This window comes from Indicator indicator, chromosome 13 (genome assembly GCF_027791375.1).
Source record: "Indicator indicator isolate 239-I01 chromosome 13, UM_Iind_1.1, whole genome shotgun sequence".
NCBI classification, from domain to species: domain Eukaryota; kingdom Metazoa; phylum Chordata; class Aves; order Piciformes; family Indicatoridae; genus Indicator; species Indicator indicator.
The window spans coordinates 14,552,973-14,566,696 of record NC_072022.1 but is presented as its reverse complement, the minus strand read 5'-3'; the positions used below and the strand labels follow the sequence as shown (position 1 = coordinate 14,566,696).

At 44.9% G+C, this 13,724-nt stretch overlaps 1 protein-coding gene across 3 annotated transcripts; it reads left to right on the top strand.

Moving 5' to 3' along the window:
- Positions 1-3,884: 3,884 nt before the first annotated feature.
- Positions 3,885-13,361, top strand: AMMECR1L (AMMECR1 like). Of its 3 annotated transcripts, XM_054386116.1 has the most exons (7): positions 3,885-3,981; positions 4,051-4,291; positions 9,528-9,638; positions 10,092-10,206; positions 10,870-10,960; positions 11,936-12,032; positions 13,158-13,361. In XM_054386116.1, the coding sequence occupies exons 1-7, from the start codon at positions 3,885-3,887 to the stop codon at positions 13,267-13,269; spliced, it is 864 nt and encodes a 287-aa protein (XP_054242091.1). In that variant the 3' UTR covers positions 13,270-13,361. The 3 variants fall into 3 exon arrangements, with proteins under 3 accessions (XP_054242091.1, XP_054242090.1, XP_054242092.1); XM_054386115.1 differs by having other exon boundaries at positions 3,885-4,291; XM_054386117.1 differs by lacking the exon at positions 9,528-9,638 and having other exon boundaries at positions 3,885-4,291.
- The last annotated feature ends 363 nt before the right edge of the window (positions 13,362-13,724 follow it).

Sequence of the window (13,724 nt, the reverse complement as noted above, 5' to 3'; positions counted from 1 at the left end):
CCCCTATCAAGTAACTTGCTGTAGACTGAGAACAACTACAGCCCCAACACCTTTTTACAGTACCTCCCATTGCAGAGGCTTTACTCCAGCTGTGAGAGAAGTCTCTCCTTTGAGAGTAGGTATTGAGCCTCTCTTTTCACGTCCCAAAGCTGTTGATGCAGTAGCTGCTTCGCTGTGGTATTTCTAGTAAGAGTTGGGTCTAGTGGGTGGAGGGATGAGATGCCGTTAGAAATATCAGAGCAAGTAGGTATCGTTATGGTACTGCCAGAATTGTTTGACACCTCACTTTAAATAAAATCTGCTCGGCAGTCAGGGCTATTTTTACCACCGTCTTTGTAAGCAAAAACCACAGCGACAAATGTGGCTGCCAGCCTGCCTAAACCACACATTTGGGTCTGCCCTGGGTCCCGTCTGTCTTCTCAGGCCCGCCGAAGGCACCCGTTGGAGGAGTCGTACCGGTAGGTACGTTCCCGTGGAGCATTCGGTCGAACAGGCCTCTGGGCCTCTGGGCCTCTCGCCTCACCGGCAAGCTCCTACCGCCGCTGGGTAAACCTGGGACACACTGGGCCGGCCGGAAGGAGCCAGGGCCCGCCACGCCACGCCCCGCCTCAGTTTCCCTCGGCCCTGAGGTGGCGACAGGACCGAGCCTCCCGCCCAGCGAGCGCCCCCGCGCCGCAAGACGAACCAAGAACCCCCAAGCGGGGACAGAGCCCTCCAAGCGCGGACAGAGCCCTCCGCCCCCGGCCCCTGGGAGGGTCTCCCTGCCCCGAGCCACGGAATGGATGTTTCCGTCCGCGCGCTCCGCCCCTGGATGGTGTCATAGCGACCGCTGGCCAATGGGAGAGCGGCAACCCTCCCCTTCCCCGTGAGGGTGTCTCCCACCTCACCCCGGCTCCGCGCGCAGCCGGGGACGGGTAAGCCCCGCGCGCCACTGGCCCCTCCCGCCCCCGACACTGTTTGTCCTCGCACGTGCTGTTGTCACATGACAAGGAGGGAACCCCGCCCCGCGCGTCGTCCGGCCGGGAGCGGAAGTCCCCGGCATCTATGGTTGCTATACGGGAAAGTGTGCTCTCCCGTCTCTATGGTTGCGCTGGCACCGCGGGGCCGACGGGAGGCTGGCGGACTCTGTACATTTTTCCCTAATTACCTCACGAGCAGGGAGGAGGCTGCCGGGATAGCGGAGGACCTTCCGTCGGCCTCGCTGTAGTCCTCCAGCTCCCCTCGCTGCCCGGCGGCTCCGGGAAGCCCGGCTCCCGGCCCGTCTACGGCGAGCCGTGTTCCCTTCTCCCTGCCCGCCGGGCCTGCTTCTCTGGGGAGCCTCACTCAGGCCCATGGCTCCATGAGGCGGGAGAAAGAGGCGGCGGCGGCGGCGGCGGCGGGGCAGCAGCGGCGGTGGCTGGGCTGAGGCGGAGGAGAAGCCGCGTCCGGCCCGGGACGGGTGCAGGAGGTGGGCGAGCCGGGATGGGGATGGTGGTGGAAGAAGCCGGCGTCCCGCCAACCTCGAAGGCAGCGAAGGGGCTCAGCGGGGAGGTGGGGGAGCTCGCGCCCCCTGGCGCCCCCTGGCGGCGGCGGTCCTGCCCCGCCAGGGGGGGGCGGTCTGCACTTCCCCGGAGAGCCGGACCGAGGCGTTGGGAGCTGCGGGGTCTCCTTAGTGCTGCGTCTCCCAAAACGGGGATGTCAAAATCCCCGGAAATGTCGCCGGAAAGTTTGTGTCCGAGCGCACGGGGCTCGGTGCACGCCGCGGCGGGACCGGGGGTAGGGGCGGCGACGCCCGTGCAGCCCCAGTGCTCTGGGGGGCAGGGACGCGGACTGGCCTGGCGCCGGGAGGTGGCTTTTCCGTTGTGCCGCGAGGCGGGCGTTCCGGATGGGGAGCACCTGGAGCCCGCCGGCGAACTATGACCGCGGGTAGCACCCCCTGTTCTCCGCCGGGGAGAGCAGCGGGGTGTTGTGCGGGGCTCCGTCGGGCGCTCCGGGTCGAGTCACTAAACGGGCAGGGGCCCTTTGCAGAGTCAGCATCTCGGCGGGTTGGGGTCTGCTGCGTTGTTCCTTCAGAAGTTGCTCCCCTGGGCAAGAGGAGCTCAGAGGCAAGGGGCCGGCGAAGGCCTCCCGCGGCGAGGAAACGGTGCTCTTCGCTGAACCGGGCAGGGAGCGGTGCAGCCGCCTTTGTTAGGCCCCTTCTGCCTGCTGCGGAGGTGGACCTCTTTTCTGGCCCCTGCCACATCTGCAAGTTAAAATGAAGAGTTGCGGCTAGCTTGCGGCTAGTGATCGCTGGAGGGGGCTCACCTGTCCCAGCGGCTTCACCGAACCGCGGTAGATAAGTTTAGTAAGCACTTGGAAAAAATGTATGTTCACTTTGTCAAAGTTATATGCTTTTTTAGATTTTTAAAAAAATTATTATTACAAAGGTAGAGATCAAAGGAAAAGCATAGTTTTCATTAGATCTTGTAAGTTTGTTCCTTATGCAGGAACTAAAACCAGTTCTAAGACCTGGAGGTGAGAATTCCTATGCAGACTAAGCACTGCAAGCATGTGTGTTTTGTGTTGAGAGACACGTCAATTAACACGTCTCATACCAGTTCTGATTCAGATCAGGATTGTAAAGCTCATAACAATGGCTGATAAACTTCATGCGTAAAGTTCACAATGTTTGCGGGTGCAGAGAAGAAAGGGGATTGCTGCACCATTAGTTTCAGTGCCTATCTATCCCCCCTTTTCTGTGTGTGTGCAGTCATTTTTGCCATCATCTAAATACTTGGAAGAGCTAAAGGGATGCTCTGGTGGTTAAGGAAGTACCCTGGTACTCACAAGGACTGAGTGTGACTTCCAGTTCTTCATGGTGTTCTCTGTGACTTTTATGTCTGTGCTTTTAGCCCTGTTTGACAGATGGGGAAATGTTTTTCCTTCCCTGTGCGTGTTTAGATCTTGTGGTAATGATGGTATTGCACTGACTTAGTTCCTACCATTGAAGTGTGGTCCTTGCTTGTCATCCTTGTTCATTTTTGTCTGCATAGACTCTCTTCCCTGTTTTTGTTCCACCCCTTCTGGTGATGCAGCTACTAGCATTCTCTTTGCAAGCAGAACACTCTTCTGTTGTTTTCTTTTGTTGTTTTTTTTTTTTCTTAAATAATGTATCTGTTTCCTGCCATTGCTGCTGCCCTCTGTTCCGTCTGTGCGTGGTCTTCAGCTCTTCCTGTCCTGCATATCCTGACTACACCCTGCACAGTTACATGCGAACACTGTTGATTTACTTAATCCTAGAAAGTAAAGGCATGTTCTAGTTCATGTGGTCTGGAAAATAGTCTGCTCTTTAGAAAATGGAGGTTCAGTGCTTGTTACTTCTCTTTGCATCTTGTTTAGGCTAGCAGTAAATCAAGGGCAGCACCCCTGGGAGTCCAGCCCTGAAGGTGTCATTTGGAGCTTTTGTCACTCTTCTGTAGAGAACAGGGAAGGAAAATGCATCTGTGGTTTTTCAACAGCTTGTTTGCCATTGCTGCAGGCGTTAACCATAACAGAACAAGTGATCTGGAAAAGCCACTGATGGGGTTTATCTGTAGTCCAAAGTATTTTTGTCTTTTTCCTCCTATTCTCCCACAGGTTCATTTATGGGTTTTTTTCTGTGATGAGCTGCCTGTGTGCCAAACACACTGCTGACATTTGTGTGTAAAACACTCATTCTGCTTGCTGAACTGGCTTCGCTCTGTGCTTTGCTGCAAGTTGTGAGGGTTTTGTTCCTCTTTCTGCTGCAGAGACAAACCTCTCCGACAGCTTAGCAGAAGTAAGGAAGCAGCTGGTGGGTTTTCACCTGTAACTTTTGTGTATTGTTTCCCCCCTTTCCTCCTTGCCAGGGTTCTGCGGTGCTCCAGGCAGCAAGGTTTTGAAGCAGGATGGGAAAAAGACGCTGCGTTCCTCCACTTGAGCCCAAGCTGGCAGCTGGCTGTTGTGGGGTAAAGAAGCCCAAATTGTCTGGGAGTGGAACGCACAGTCATGGGAATCAGACCACAACTGCACCAGGCTCCAGTTCAGGTCCTCTTCAGAACCACCAGCATACAGACGGGAATAACGGAAGGGAGAATGTATCTGACTTGACTTTGGGTCCAGGAAATTCCCCAATTACTCGAATGAATCCCACTTCAGGAGCTCTGAGCCCACTTACTCGGCCCAATGGAACTGCCAACAGCACCAAGAACCTGGTGGTGACAGCAGAGATGTGCTGCTACTGCTTTGATGTACTCTACTGTCATCTCTATGGTTTCCCTCAGCCACGACTTCCTCGATTTACCAATGACCCCTAGTGAGTAAATCCACATGTGGGGGGAAGGCTAATAAACCAGCACCCAGAGCTGTGGCTTGGTTGGGGAGGGGTGAAGAGTTTCCTCTGGGGACTGGGAGAACTGCTGTGCAGGGAGGAAGAGGGGTGTTTTGCTGCTTGCTTTGTCAACCAGGAAAAAAAAAGTGATGCACTTTAATGCATAAAAGAGTAAAAATACTCTGTTATGTTTGTTGGTGAAGATGAATAGAGCTTTGAAGAGTGGCCTTCAATGGAGAACATGCTTAGTTCTACAGAAAGAGAAATAGGCAAAATATGAAGAAGTGTGGTGTATCTGCAGCTCACAGTTTGATGTGTTGTGTAAGACACTACATACTTTATTTAGGAGTGCAAACCACTTCATGATAATACTCTGTTAAAGTTTGCTCCCTTCTTTGTAGAATTCCTCTGCAAAAAATTAACTGCGCTGTGCCTCCCATAGATCTGTACTAAGAGAATCAGTGAAACTGACATCGAGTTTTCAGAAAACAGTAAAATAATGTTATTAATTTGAAGAGCATCCTTCTTCTTATGTCAGGCACTAACTTGTTGAAGGAACAAGGGGACAGATTTCCTTCTACAGAGCAATGGGAAAGGGAATAAAGAAGTTGAAATAAGTTCCTAGCTCCTCCCAAAACAAGCGCTGGGGCTGGTGAGAAGGGAACAAGGACGCTCATGAGGGTGTTCAGCTGTCCAAGTTAATGGGTTTAGCAAGGAGGGGAACCCAAAATCTGCCAGTTGTCAAACTGAAAAACTGTGTTGTGGAAATAGTGCTAGTTGGGGCGATATGGGGAGAAATGGAGAGTTAACTTTCAAGGACGATACCAAGGTTAAGAAGAAAGGATATGTCTATGAGACTAAGTGAGGAGAAGGTTTTGTGATAGTATGTTGCTTTGGTGGGATTTAGCTAATGTTTATCTGAAGGTTGAATGCCTAGGTGTGGAAATGTTAATGCTGTTAAAATGTTTGGTGGAAGAATTATATGGCAAAGATCAATGATAGATACACTTTCTGACACTCTTCCAGGGGCCACCTCTAGAACAACAGATAAAAAGTTGTTGATATTCTTAATTTAAGTTAATGAATTTTAAATTGATGTAAAGGAACAATGGCTTAAACAGGTCAAGGACTTTTTCCATGTATTAGATGTTTCCAACTTATTGGCTGTCAGTGTAGATGTAGGTTGTGCTTCCATGCAGTTATTATCTGAGCAGGATTATGGGTACATGTTCTGAATGTTACTGCAGACTAAGCTGTTTAATATTGTAAATACAAGTGCATGGAGAAATGCTCTGGATTATAATATAGAATAGTTCCAGGGACTCCCCAAACTGAACTGTTTCTGTTGCTTTTACAGCTAAGAAGGCTCCTTTTAGAAAATGGTCCATTAGTCTGTGTATTATTTCATCCTTTGAATGCAAACATGGGGGGTTGTTTTTGTTGTTCTGCTCTTAAGTCAATACAAGAGATTATTTTATATAGATTCATTATTTTGGTGTTAGAGGAGATTTCTAACTGGATTTTCTCGCTGTTTCTTTTGACTAGTTTCAAAAAGGATATTCTGGAATCTCAGCTGTTTGAACTTTATGTCCAAATTAGAAAAGTTAAAGTCACTCCAAAGCAAGAACAGGTTTTCTCTTTTCCCCTCCAGGCAAATGTCTGCCTGAATTTCTTGTGCTTCAGCATTTATGCTGTTGCTTCTAGCAAATAACTTTATATAGCCCAGGGAAAAGCATGGATTTGCTGTCTTGTAGAGCAGTGCATAGGGATGATCTGTCATACTTGAGATAGTAATGTGATGAACTTCAAGGCAAATGTTATCAAATATAAGGGTAAGCAGAGCAAAAATACATAAATCATTTGCATTGTTTGCCTTTATAACTTAATTAAAGTAAGAGATCTTTGAACAAACCAAAGTCTCTCTACCCAAAGTCTCTCTGGACAGAGAGAAAAGAGACTGTTGATGGAAGGAGTAGAAAGATGCACAGGTTTGCCCCAACCTATTTCTCAGATTGCAGCTCTTTTAAGTTGGTGCTAAACCCTAACATAAAGATAGAAGTAGTCCTGCAGGTCAGGGTTCTGCAAAAATTGGGCAATAACACAGAAGTTCCAGGATTATGATTTAAACCACATGTTACTGGCTTAGGAGGACATGCATGTGGACAACCATCTTGATAGGAATTCTGCAGCCAGTAGATGCATGTGAAGTAAGAGAAGCTTATGTACATGTAGGCAGCAATGTTTACAAATCAATGTAGAGAAAGTGGCATTGCAACAATCGTAGTTATGGCTGAATTAACTTGGTAAATGAAGAAAATGGCCCCTTTGGTCTTCAAGTCACTGAAAACATAGTTTTGAATCTGTATGGCACACAAATATGTAATTGTTACTTCTTCCAATTTTGTAGTTTAGTTTGTTTGTTTTTTTATAGCAGGTGTTACAAACTGGTACTAAAAGTACACCATGTAAGTTTCTGGTTGCCACACAAGACAAATAAGATACTTGCATCATAAAATCTGTACTGTAACAGTTTTTTTTTTTTTTTTTCCCCAGCAAAAACTGAATTCTGATTTGACCAAACAGCATCTCGCAACATTAAAATTCCCTTTGTATTTGCAATTGGAAGCTAGATTTTAGTTGGTGAAACTCCCCTCTCAAGCCTAGCAAACACTCATCAAGCACACCTAGGCAGGAAGTTCCTGATGGAGGAGAAATGGTTGCCATAATCTGTTGAGGATTTGACTGTGAAGAACTGGCAAACACTTTTGAGTGATCATGGGCAAAGGATTGCTGTGACTTTTCTCAGTACATCTGGGAAAGATTCTTTTCAAGGAGGGGCTATAGAACAATTGACTTACTGTCAGCTGCACCTGCAGTTTGCTAAGTGCAGTCATTCTTCAGCTGCAGAAACAATGTCTTTTCTACAGTGAAAAACTTTATATAGTGAAATTTTATAGACTTGTACAGAACCATGTATCTTCTTTTCATGCCTCAGCTATTATGACCACAGTGAAAAAACATTTAAAGTGTGCTTTCAGGTGTTTTAAAATATGACAGCCTTCTGGATGCAATTATCATATCCTTTCTGGTCATATCTCTTCTATTATAGATTCAGAAAGCTGTGTCACAGCTCAGTGGAAACATCATCTTATTTTTTTTTTCTTTATTCTTTTGGAAAGGGAAAGAGGTGAATTGGAAATGTGAACCTGTAGTTTGAACCAGGGAGGGAATTTATGTAGATTTGTATTCTGTCAGTGATGCTTTTCGTTTTCTCCTTTCTCTGTTATGTTTGGGGTGAGTGTAACATGGGCTAAGTAATGGTTTCAAAGCATTAATTAAATAAAACTAAATTTCCACTGAGCTTGTGACAGTAACATTTCTCAGAAATCTCTTTTGTAAGTTTAGCATCTTTTGGGGGGAAGCTTTCTAATGTATTTTCTTTCATTCTGCTTCTGTTTTTTATTTCAACATATGGTAGCTAGATGAAAGTGTAGAAGAATGATATCCTGCAAGTGCCTTATAGTGTTTTTGGAAAACTAGAACAGTAAATCCTCTGTCTTGGTCAAGCAACCATAAGGTAGCTGATGATTGTGGAAGAATGCTTCTACTTCCTCTGTGAGCAAAGTACTTCACAGTTATCACTTAAAGGCTATTTGCTACTTTGGGCAGTACTTCTGCTGTTGGTCACAGCTGGTAACTAGATACCGAATGATGGATCACACTGTGGTAGTTTTTTAATTCCATTTGTGCTCTGAGGAACATCACTGGGCATTGTTTTATCACTGCAGTTTAAATTGTCCTAACTACTTAGCTGTAAGAAGCTCTGTTTCCTCTATTTGAGAAATCATCCCCACTCTATGCTGGTTTTGTTTGAACAGAGTCTCTTAGTATTTTTTGCAATGCTTGCTGCCAAGATACATTGCTTAGAAGAGCTTCAAGAGATTGAGGAAAGTGTCTGAGCTCTGTTACAGAATTCCATCTCCATGTTTTAGAATCCTATCAATGTTTGTTTACTCTCAGAAAACTGTTTTCTTAAAACTGCGTATTTTCTGTCATGTTACTTCCCTTTTAAATTTCAAAAGAAATCCCTAGATTTGTGTGGATCACTGATGACTTTCTCGTTTCTGCTTGGGTTTGAAGCGACCATGTCTTGTATTCAGTACTCTGTAATCTGAAAAAGTAAAGTCATTCATCCTGTTTTTATAATTAGATCAGCATCTATTAGATCAGTTGCCTGACAGAATTTTTCTAGATGTTTGGACATTTCACCACTGTCCTTCCTTTACTGTTTCTCTCTATGGCTTGTTTGCAATTTCACTCCCTTCTGTAGAAGTGAACTTTTTTGCATTTAGTCATCTTTACCTGTTTGCTTGTTCATAGAGCTCTTCTGAATACTGTTGTTCTGAACTTCTTGTTCTTTAAGGTTTAATCATGACTTCCAGTTTAACAGATTGAAATAAGCCTGCTGAATTTGAGAATCTACTGTTATGCTTGTAAATTCATGATAGTAGACAGGAAAACGGAAATCCATGTGATGTTTGAGTAGGAACAATACCGTGATTTTAAGTATATACTCACTAGGAGAGAATATGTATAAATATAAAGAATATGTGAGCAAAAGATGTGAACACAAACTGTATGAGCTATAGGGATGCACCCAGAAGTCAGATCCTCATTAAAATAATAGGGAAAAAAACCCTAGGTTTGCTTTTTTATCCCTTTAAAAACAAAACCAAAATAAAACAACAGGAAAAAAAGCTTTTATTGCAAATGTGAGTGATAGGTGATTTGCAGAATGCTCAGGGATCTTTCTGGTTCAGTGGAACTACAAATAAGTAATCTTATTTGCTTCACCTATATTAATTTTTATATGGGTTGTCATGTAAACTAGTGGATGGCACTAAGTGAGTCAGTGAGGTCAAATAACCATATCCCTCATTAGAGAGGGGATCATCAGAGTCTGGCCAGGAAGGTGTCAGTGAAGGGTTTACAGAGAACTAGTGGAGAGAAAGGAATATGCTGGAAAAGTAGGGGGAGATGGCAGGTTTTTGTATCTAGCAGGGTGTGGAGTTTTATTATTGCTAAATGGCAGGTGAGAAAACTTGAGGTTTATCAGAAGGAGGGAATGCAAGGGCACACATGCTCTTTTTCACCTTATTATTCTCCCCTTATCAACCAAATATCTCTAGAGGCTGGAACATTACTTTTTTTGCCTTTTCAGTCCACTCTTTGTGACGTGGAAGACGGGGCGAGACAAGCGGCTTCGTGGCTGCATTGGGACCTTTTCAGCCATGAATCTTCACTCAGGACTCAGGGAATACACATTAACCAGGTAATTGCATTGAAAAGTAAATAAACCTGAAATCAGTTTAGTTTGCTGAAGATCTGTCAGGATTCAAAGTTAAGAAGTTGGATTGACATAGTTCAATATAATATGCTTCATAATAAAATAAACGTGAGAAACGCATGATAGTTAGGGTGAGGTAATAAATCAGGATTTAATGTAACATTTTTGCAACAGGTGAATTTTGGTTTTAAGGCTGATCTGTCTTGCATGCTAAGAGCTTAAACCATAGAACAGAATTTTTCTATAACTCCAGTAAGAGGACAGCACAAGGAAGCTGTGTTTGTGCATTACAGTTTGTTAGAATAGGAGACACAAATCACTTCTCTTTGCTACTGCAGAGAAAATGTGTTTCATGGAGGCATAATTTAAAAGGGAGTAACTGAGCATCTGACACTTTAATTTGGTGCTTGATTTAGGCAATACATCTTTTTCCTTTAGTGCACTTAAGGACAGCCGATTTCCCCCCCTGACCCGCGAGGAGCTGCCCAAACTCTTCTGCTCTGTCTCCCTCCTCACTAACTTTGAGGATGCCAGTGACTACCTGGACTGGGAGGTGAGAACAGGTGCATTTGGAACTCTGCATCACTCTCTCGTTCCATTCGGGTTCGGGTTAGTACATAGTGATGTGTCTCCTTCGTTACAAGGGTGTGCGCGGGTTGAAGAAACTGGGAATAGAAGAAGTGGGGATGGAAAACTAGAAGGGAAGAAGAAGATGGGCTAGCAATATGATTTTGGTTGGGAGGGGACCTGAATGGGAATGAAAAGACAAGAAGGTGTTTTATTGATTTGGCCCAATAGGAGATGGGTGTAAATACATAATGTAAAAACCTGGGAAATATTTTGATGCTGGGAGTAGAAACTGGGAATGAACAGTAGTTAAGACTACTATTTTAGGCATGACTCTTGTGCAGAATTGTTGTCTTCCTTGCCCAACATCAGAGATGGGAAACTGTCAGACTTCTGACAACTTACTTCAGGAGAAGTGACAGGGAGACTGGTTAGGCTTTTCTGGGGAAGGTGACAGAGGGCTTTTACGCTGCCAAGAGAGCTACTTGTGAGACCTGCCTAGCAAGGACAGAGAGTGGGGAAGAGAATGTCCCTATCCAGGCAAAAACCAAACTGTCCAGAGAGAGATATAATGTTGGGGGAATGACAATTCGACCAGGACTTAGTGCTAGCAAACACCTCTTACTTGGCTGTTCATTTCCATCTATAGGTTGGGATCCATGGGATCAGAATAGAGTTCATCAATGAGAAAGGTGTCAAACGCACAGCCACGTATTTACCTGAGGTTGCTAAGGAACAAGGTGGGTTTGAGATGGCACCCAAACATGTCAACACATTGTGTCACAGAGCTGGGTAACATAAATCTATGGATTTTGGGCTTGGATTGCAATGGTATCCTCCTAATAGTGCCATGGAGCCACCAGGCTTAATCAGGATAACCGACAATACAATTTTCATCTGGCCTTTCTCTCATCCCACATCTGTGCGCAGTTGTATTTTAGTGTAAAAATGGTTTAGAGCTTAAGAAATAGAGGATCTCAAAGTATGGGTCTTCCATCTTGATTCAGCGTTGCATCTTTCCTCTTCTATGTTTCTCCCACCAACTAGGATAACTGCAGGCTGCACAGCACCAACAGGAGAGTACCTTTCCTCCTCATTCTTGCTAAAGTAGCATCCTCCAGATGAGGGCAGGAAACAGGGCCCCTCTGGAGCACACTTCCCACTCAAATATAGTAGTGGTCACCATGGTAATTGCTCAAAATATTGCCTCCTTTCCTCCACCTAGCAGAGTGGAGTGGTCGCATCCTCCTCGCTCTGGGGCAAAAGACTAAGGTAGGAATTTTAAATCTGATCTCTCACATAGCAGGGCACTGTGCTATCACTAGAGCATCAGCTTGGTCCCAATTTGACTATGTAAAGTGCTAAGTATTACGTTATTTGAGGCTTAGGGAGCTAAAGTTGAGTGGCACGTGATAAAACGGTTTGGGGTCTCAGCAACAGAAGCAAGACACAGACCTTTGCAAAGAGAGAGGTCATACAGAAAATGGAATTACTGTTGTAGAGACCAGTTCCAGTAAGAGTTAGAAGGGGTTCGCATGTGCAGATAGTGTGCATGCACAAGATTAAGTATGTCCAGTTCAGCGCTGGTACCTCCACAGCTCAAACTTTCCTGTTTAGGTGTTTGCTTTTTCTAGAGGCCCTTTAATGCATCTCTTATCTTTTTGAAACATCATTTTTATATTGAAAAATTTCCTTTGCTTTTATTTTTTTTGTAGACTGGGATCAGATCCAGACTATAGACTCCTTACTCAGGAAAGGTGGCTTTAAGGCTCCGATCACCAATGATTTTAGGAAAACGATTAAACTCACCAGGTAAGTTGAGATAGTTGTCGTTGTTTAATTTTACTTTATAGTGTCTTGTGGGTAATTTAAAGTATTTGTGCTTGATGTGAAGTCTTCATGCCTCTTTCAGATGAGAGATGCGGTCTGAAAGACAAAATCATAAATGCCAAGTGTTAGGCATATGATGTGCAGGAATGAAGTACAGCATGTTCGGTCCATGCAGGATCGAAGTTAGCATTTTCTAAGAGAAGTGCCACAGGAAGGATCAAAGGAAGCAGAACCTTTGAAAGTTAAAAAGGTTGATTTTTTTTCTTTATCTTTACAATGGATTTCCTTTTTTCAGTGTGCTCATCTGTGGACGGTGTAGCTATTTGGAGAGGACAGCTGTCTTCAAAGCAAACCACACTCAAATTTGGCTGGTTTTCAGAATTTGCTTGCTTTCCTATACCCCCAGCTGTCCTTTTGGTTTCAACTCCCTTTATGTTAGTAAAAATTGGGACGTTTGGGTTTTGTATAGAAACACTAATTTATCAGGTCGTTCCTTACCTCTGGAGAAATGAGGTGGGTATGAAGGGTTGTGTTTTTTTTTTAACAGGAGAGAACAGGATAAAGATTTTCATTTGAATCTGATGTAACATGGGCTTAATGCAACTTTGAAGTTACCTGTTATGTAGCGTGCTTTAGAAGCACCTGGAAATCTCTGGTCTCTCAGAAGGGGCTTCATATTCTGTGAATTCTGATTATATATATAATGTGGCTAACTCAAATAATAGTGAAATACTGGTGATTTAGTTTCTGAAACTGAGTCTTCTTCCAGCAGAGTTTTCAAATGCTTTTGTTTTCCACATCTAGTGGATAAAAAAGAATACAAACTGATCATTTGTTTCCTCTTTGCTACTTCAGAGTCCCCATAATTATGGTTGCCTTGAATAGGACTCAACTTCTAGGGCACTGGAGCTAATTCATGCTTAGATAGGTTATTCAAACTACTACATGAGCCAATATCAAACAAAGCAGTTTTTTGAACGTAGTGGGTTCCTCTTGGTCCATATTGACTGCGAGCTACAAGGTGATCCGAGTGGATTGTTTTTAGGTCAAGTCCCTTCATATTGCACCAGCTGTTGATGTTATTTTTCTCTCGTGCTGTTCCCATAGGTACCGCAGTGAGAAGGTGACAATCAGTTATGCAGAGTACATGGCTTCCCGTCAGCATTGTTTCCAGAATGGCACTCTTCATGCCCCTCCCCTCTACAATCATTACTCCTGACACACGGCTGCATGACCAGTCCCACTCCCCAGTTGCTGCCAATGGCTACGACATCATTGGGGCAGATGCCTCCTCTTCCTGGTCCAGTTACTTCTATTACTGCACCATTTTATGATGCTAGCTTCCGTTGCCAAGTCTGCCTTCCAGCTGACCTGGGGGGCGGGATGAGAGCATGACAGAACTTCAGGGGCCCAAGCCTTATCTCAGCCTTCCCTCGGAATGGGGGTTCAGTTGGATTGGGGCTCCATGCCTACAAACTGTCGTGAGGTGCAGAAGACCTCTAGGAGTGAACGTGCCACTTCGGACTGACCTGTTCTTGTGTGTTACCAACACTCCAGAAACTCAAGTTTTTTTGTTATGGAAGCCCCCCAGATCAAGTAGGAGCATTCCCCTGGCAGCCTGGGCAACGGAGTCCAACAAAACATTTTTTAGGTTCTTTTTAATTTTTCTTAACC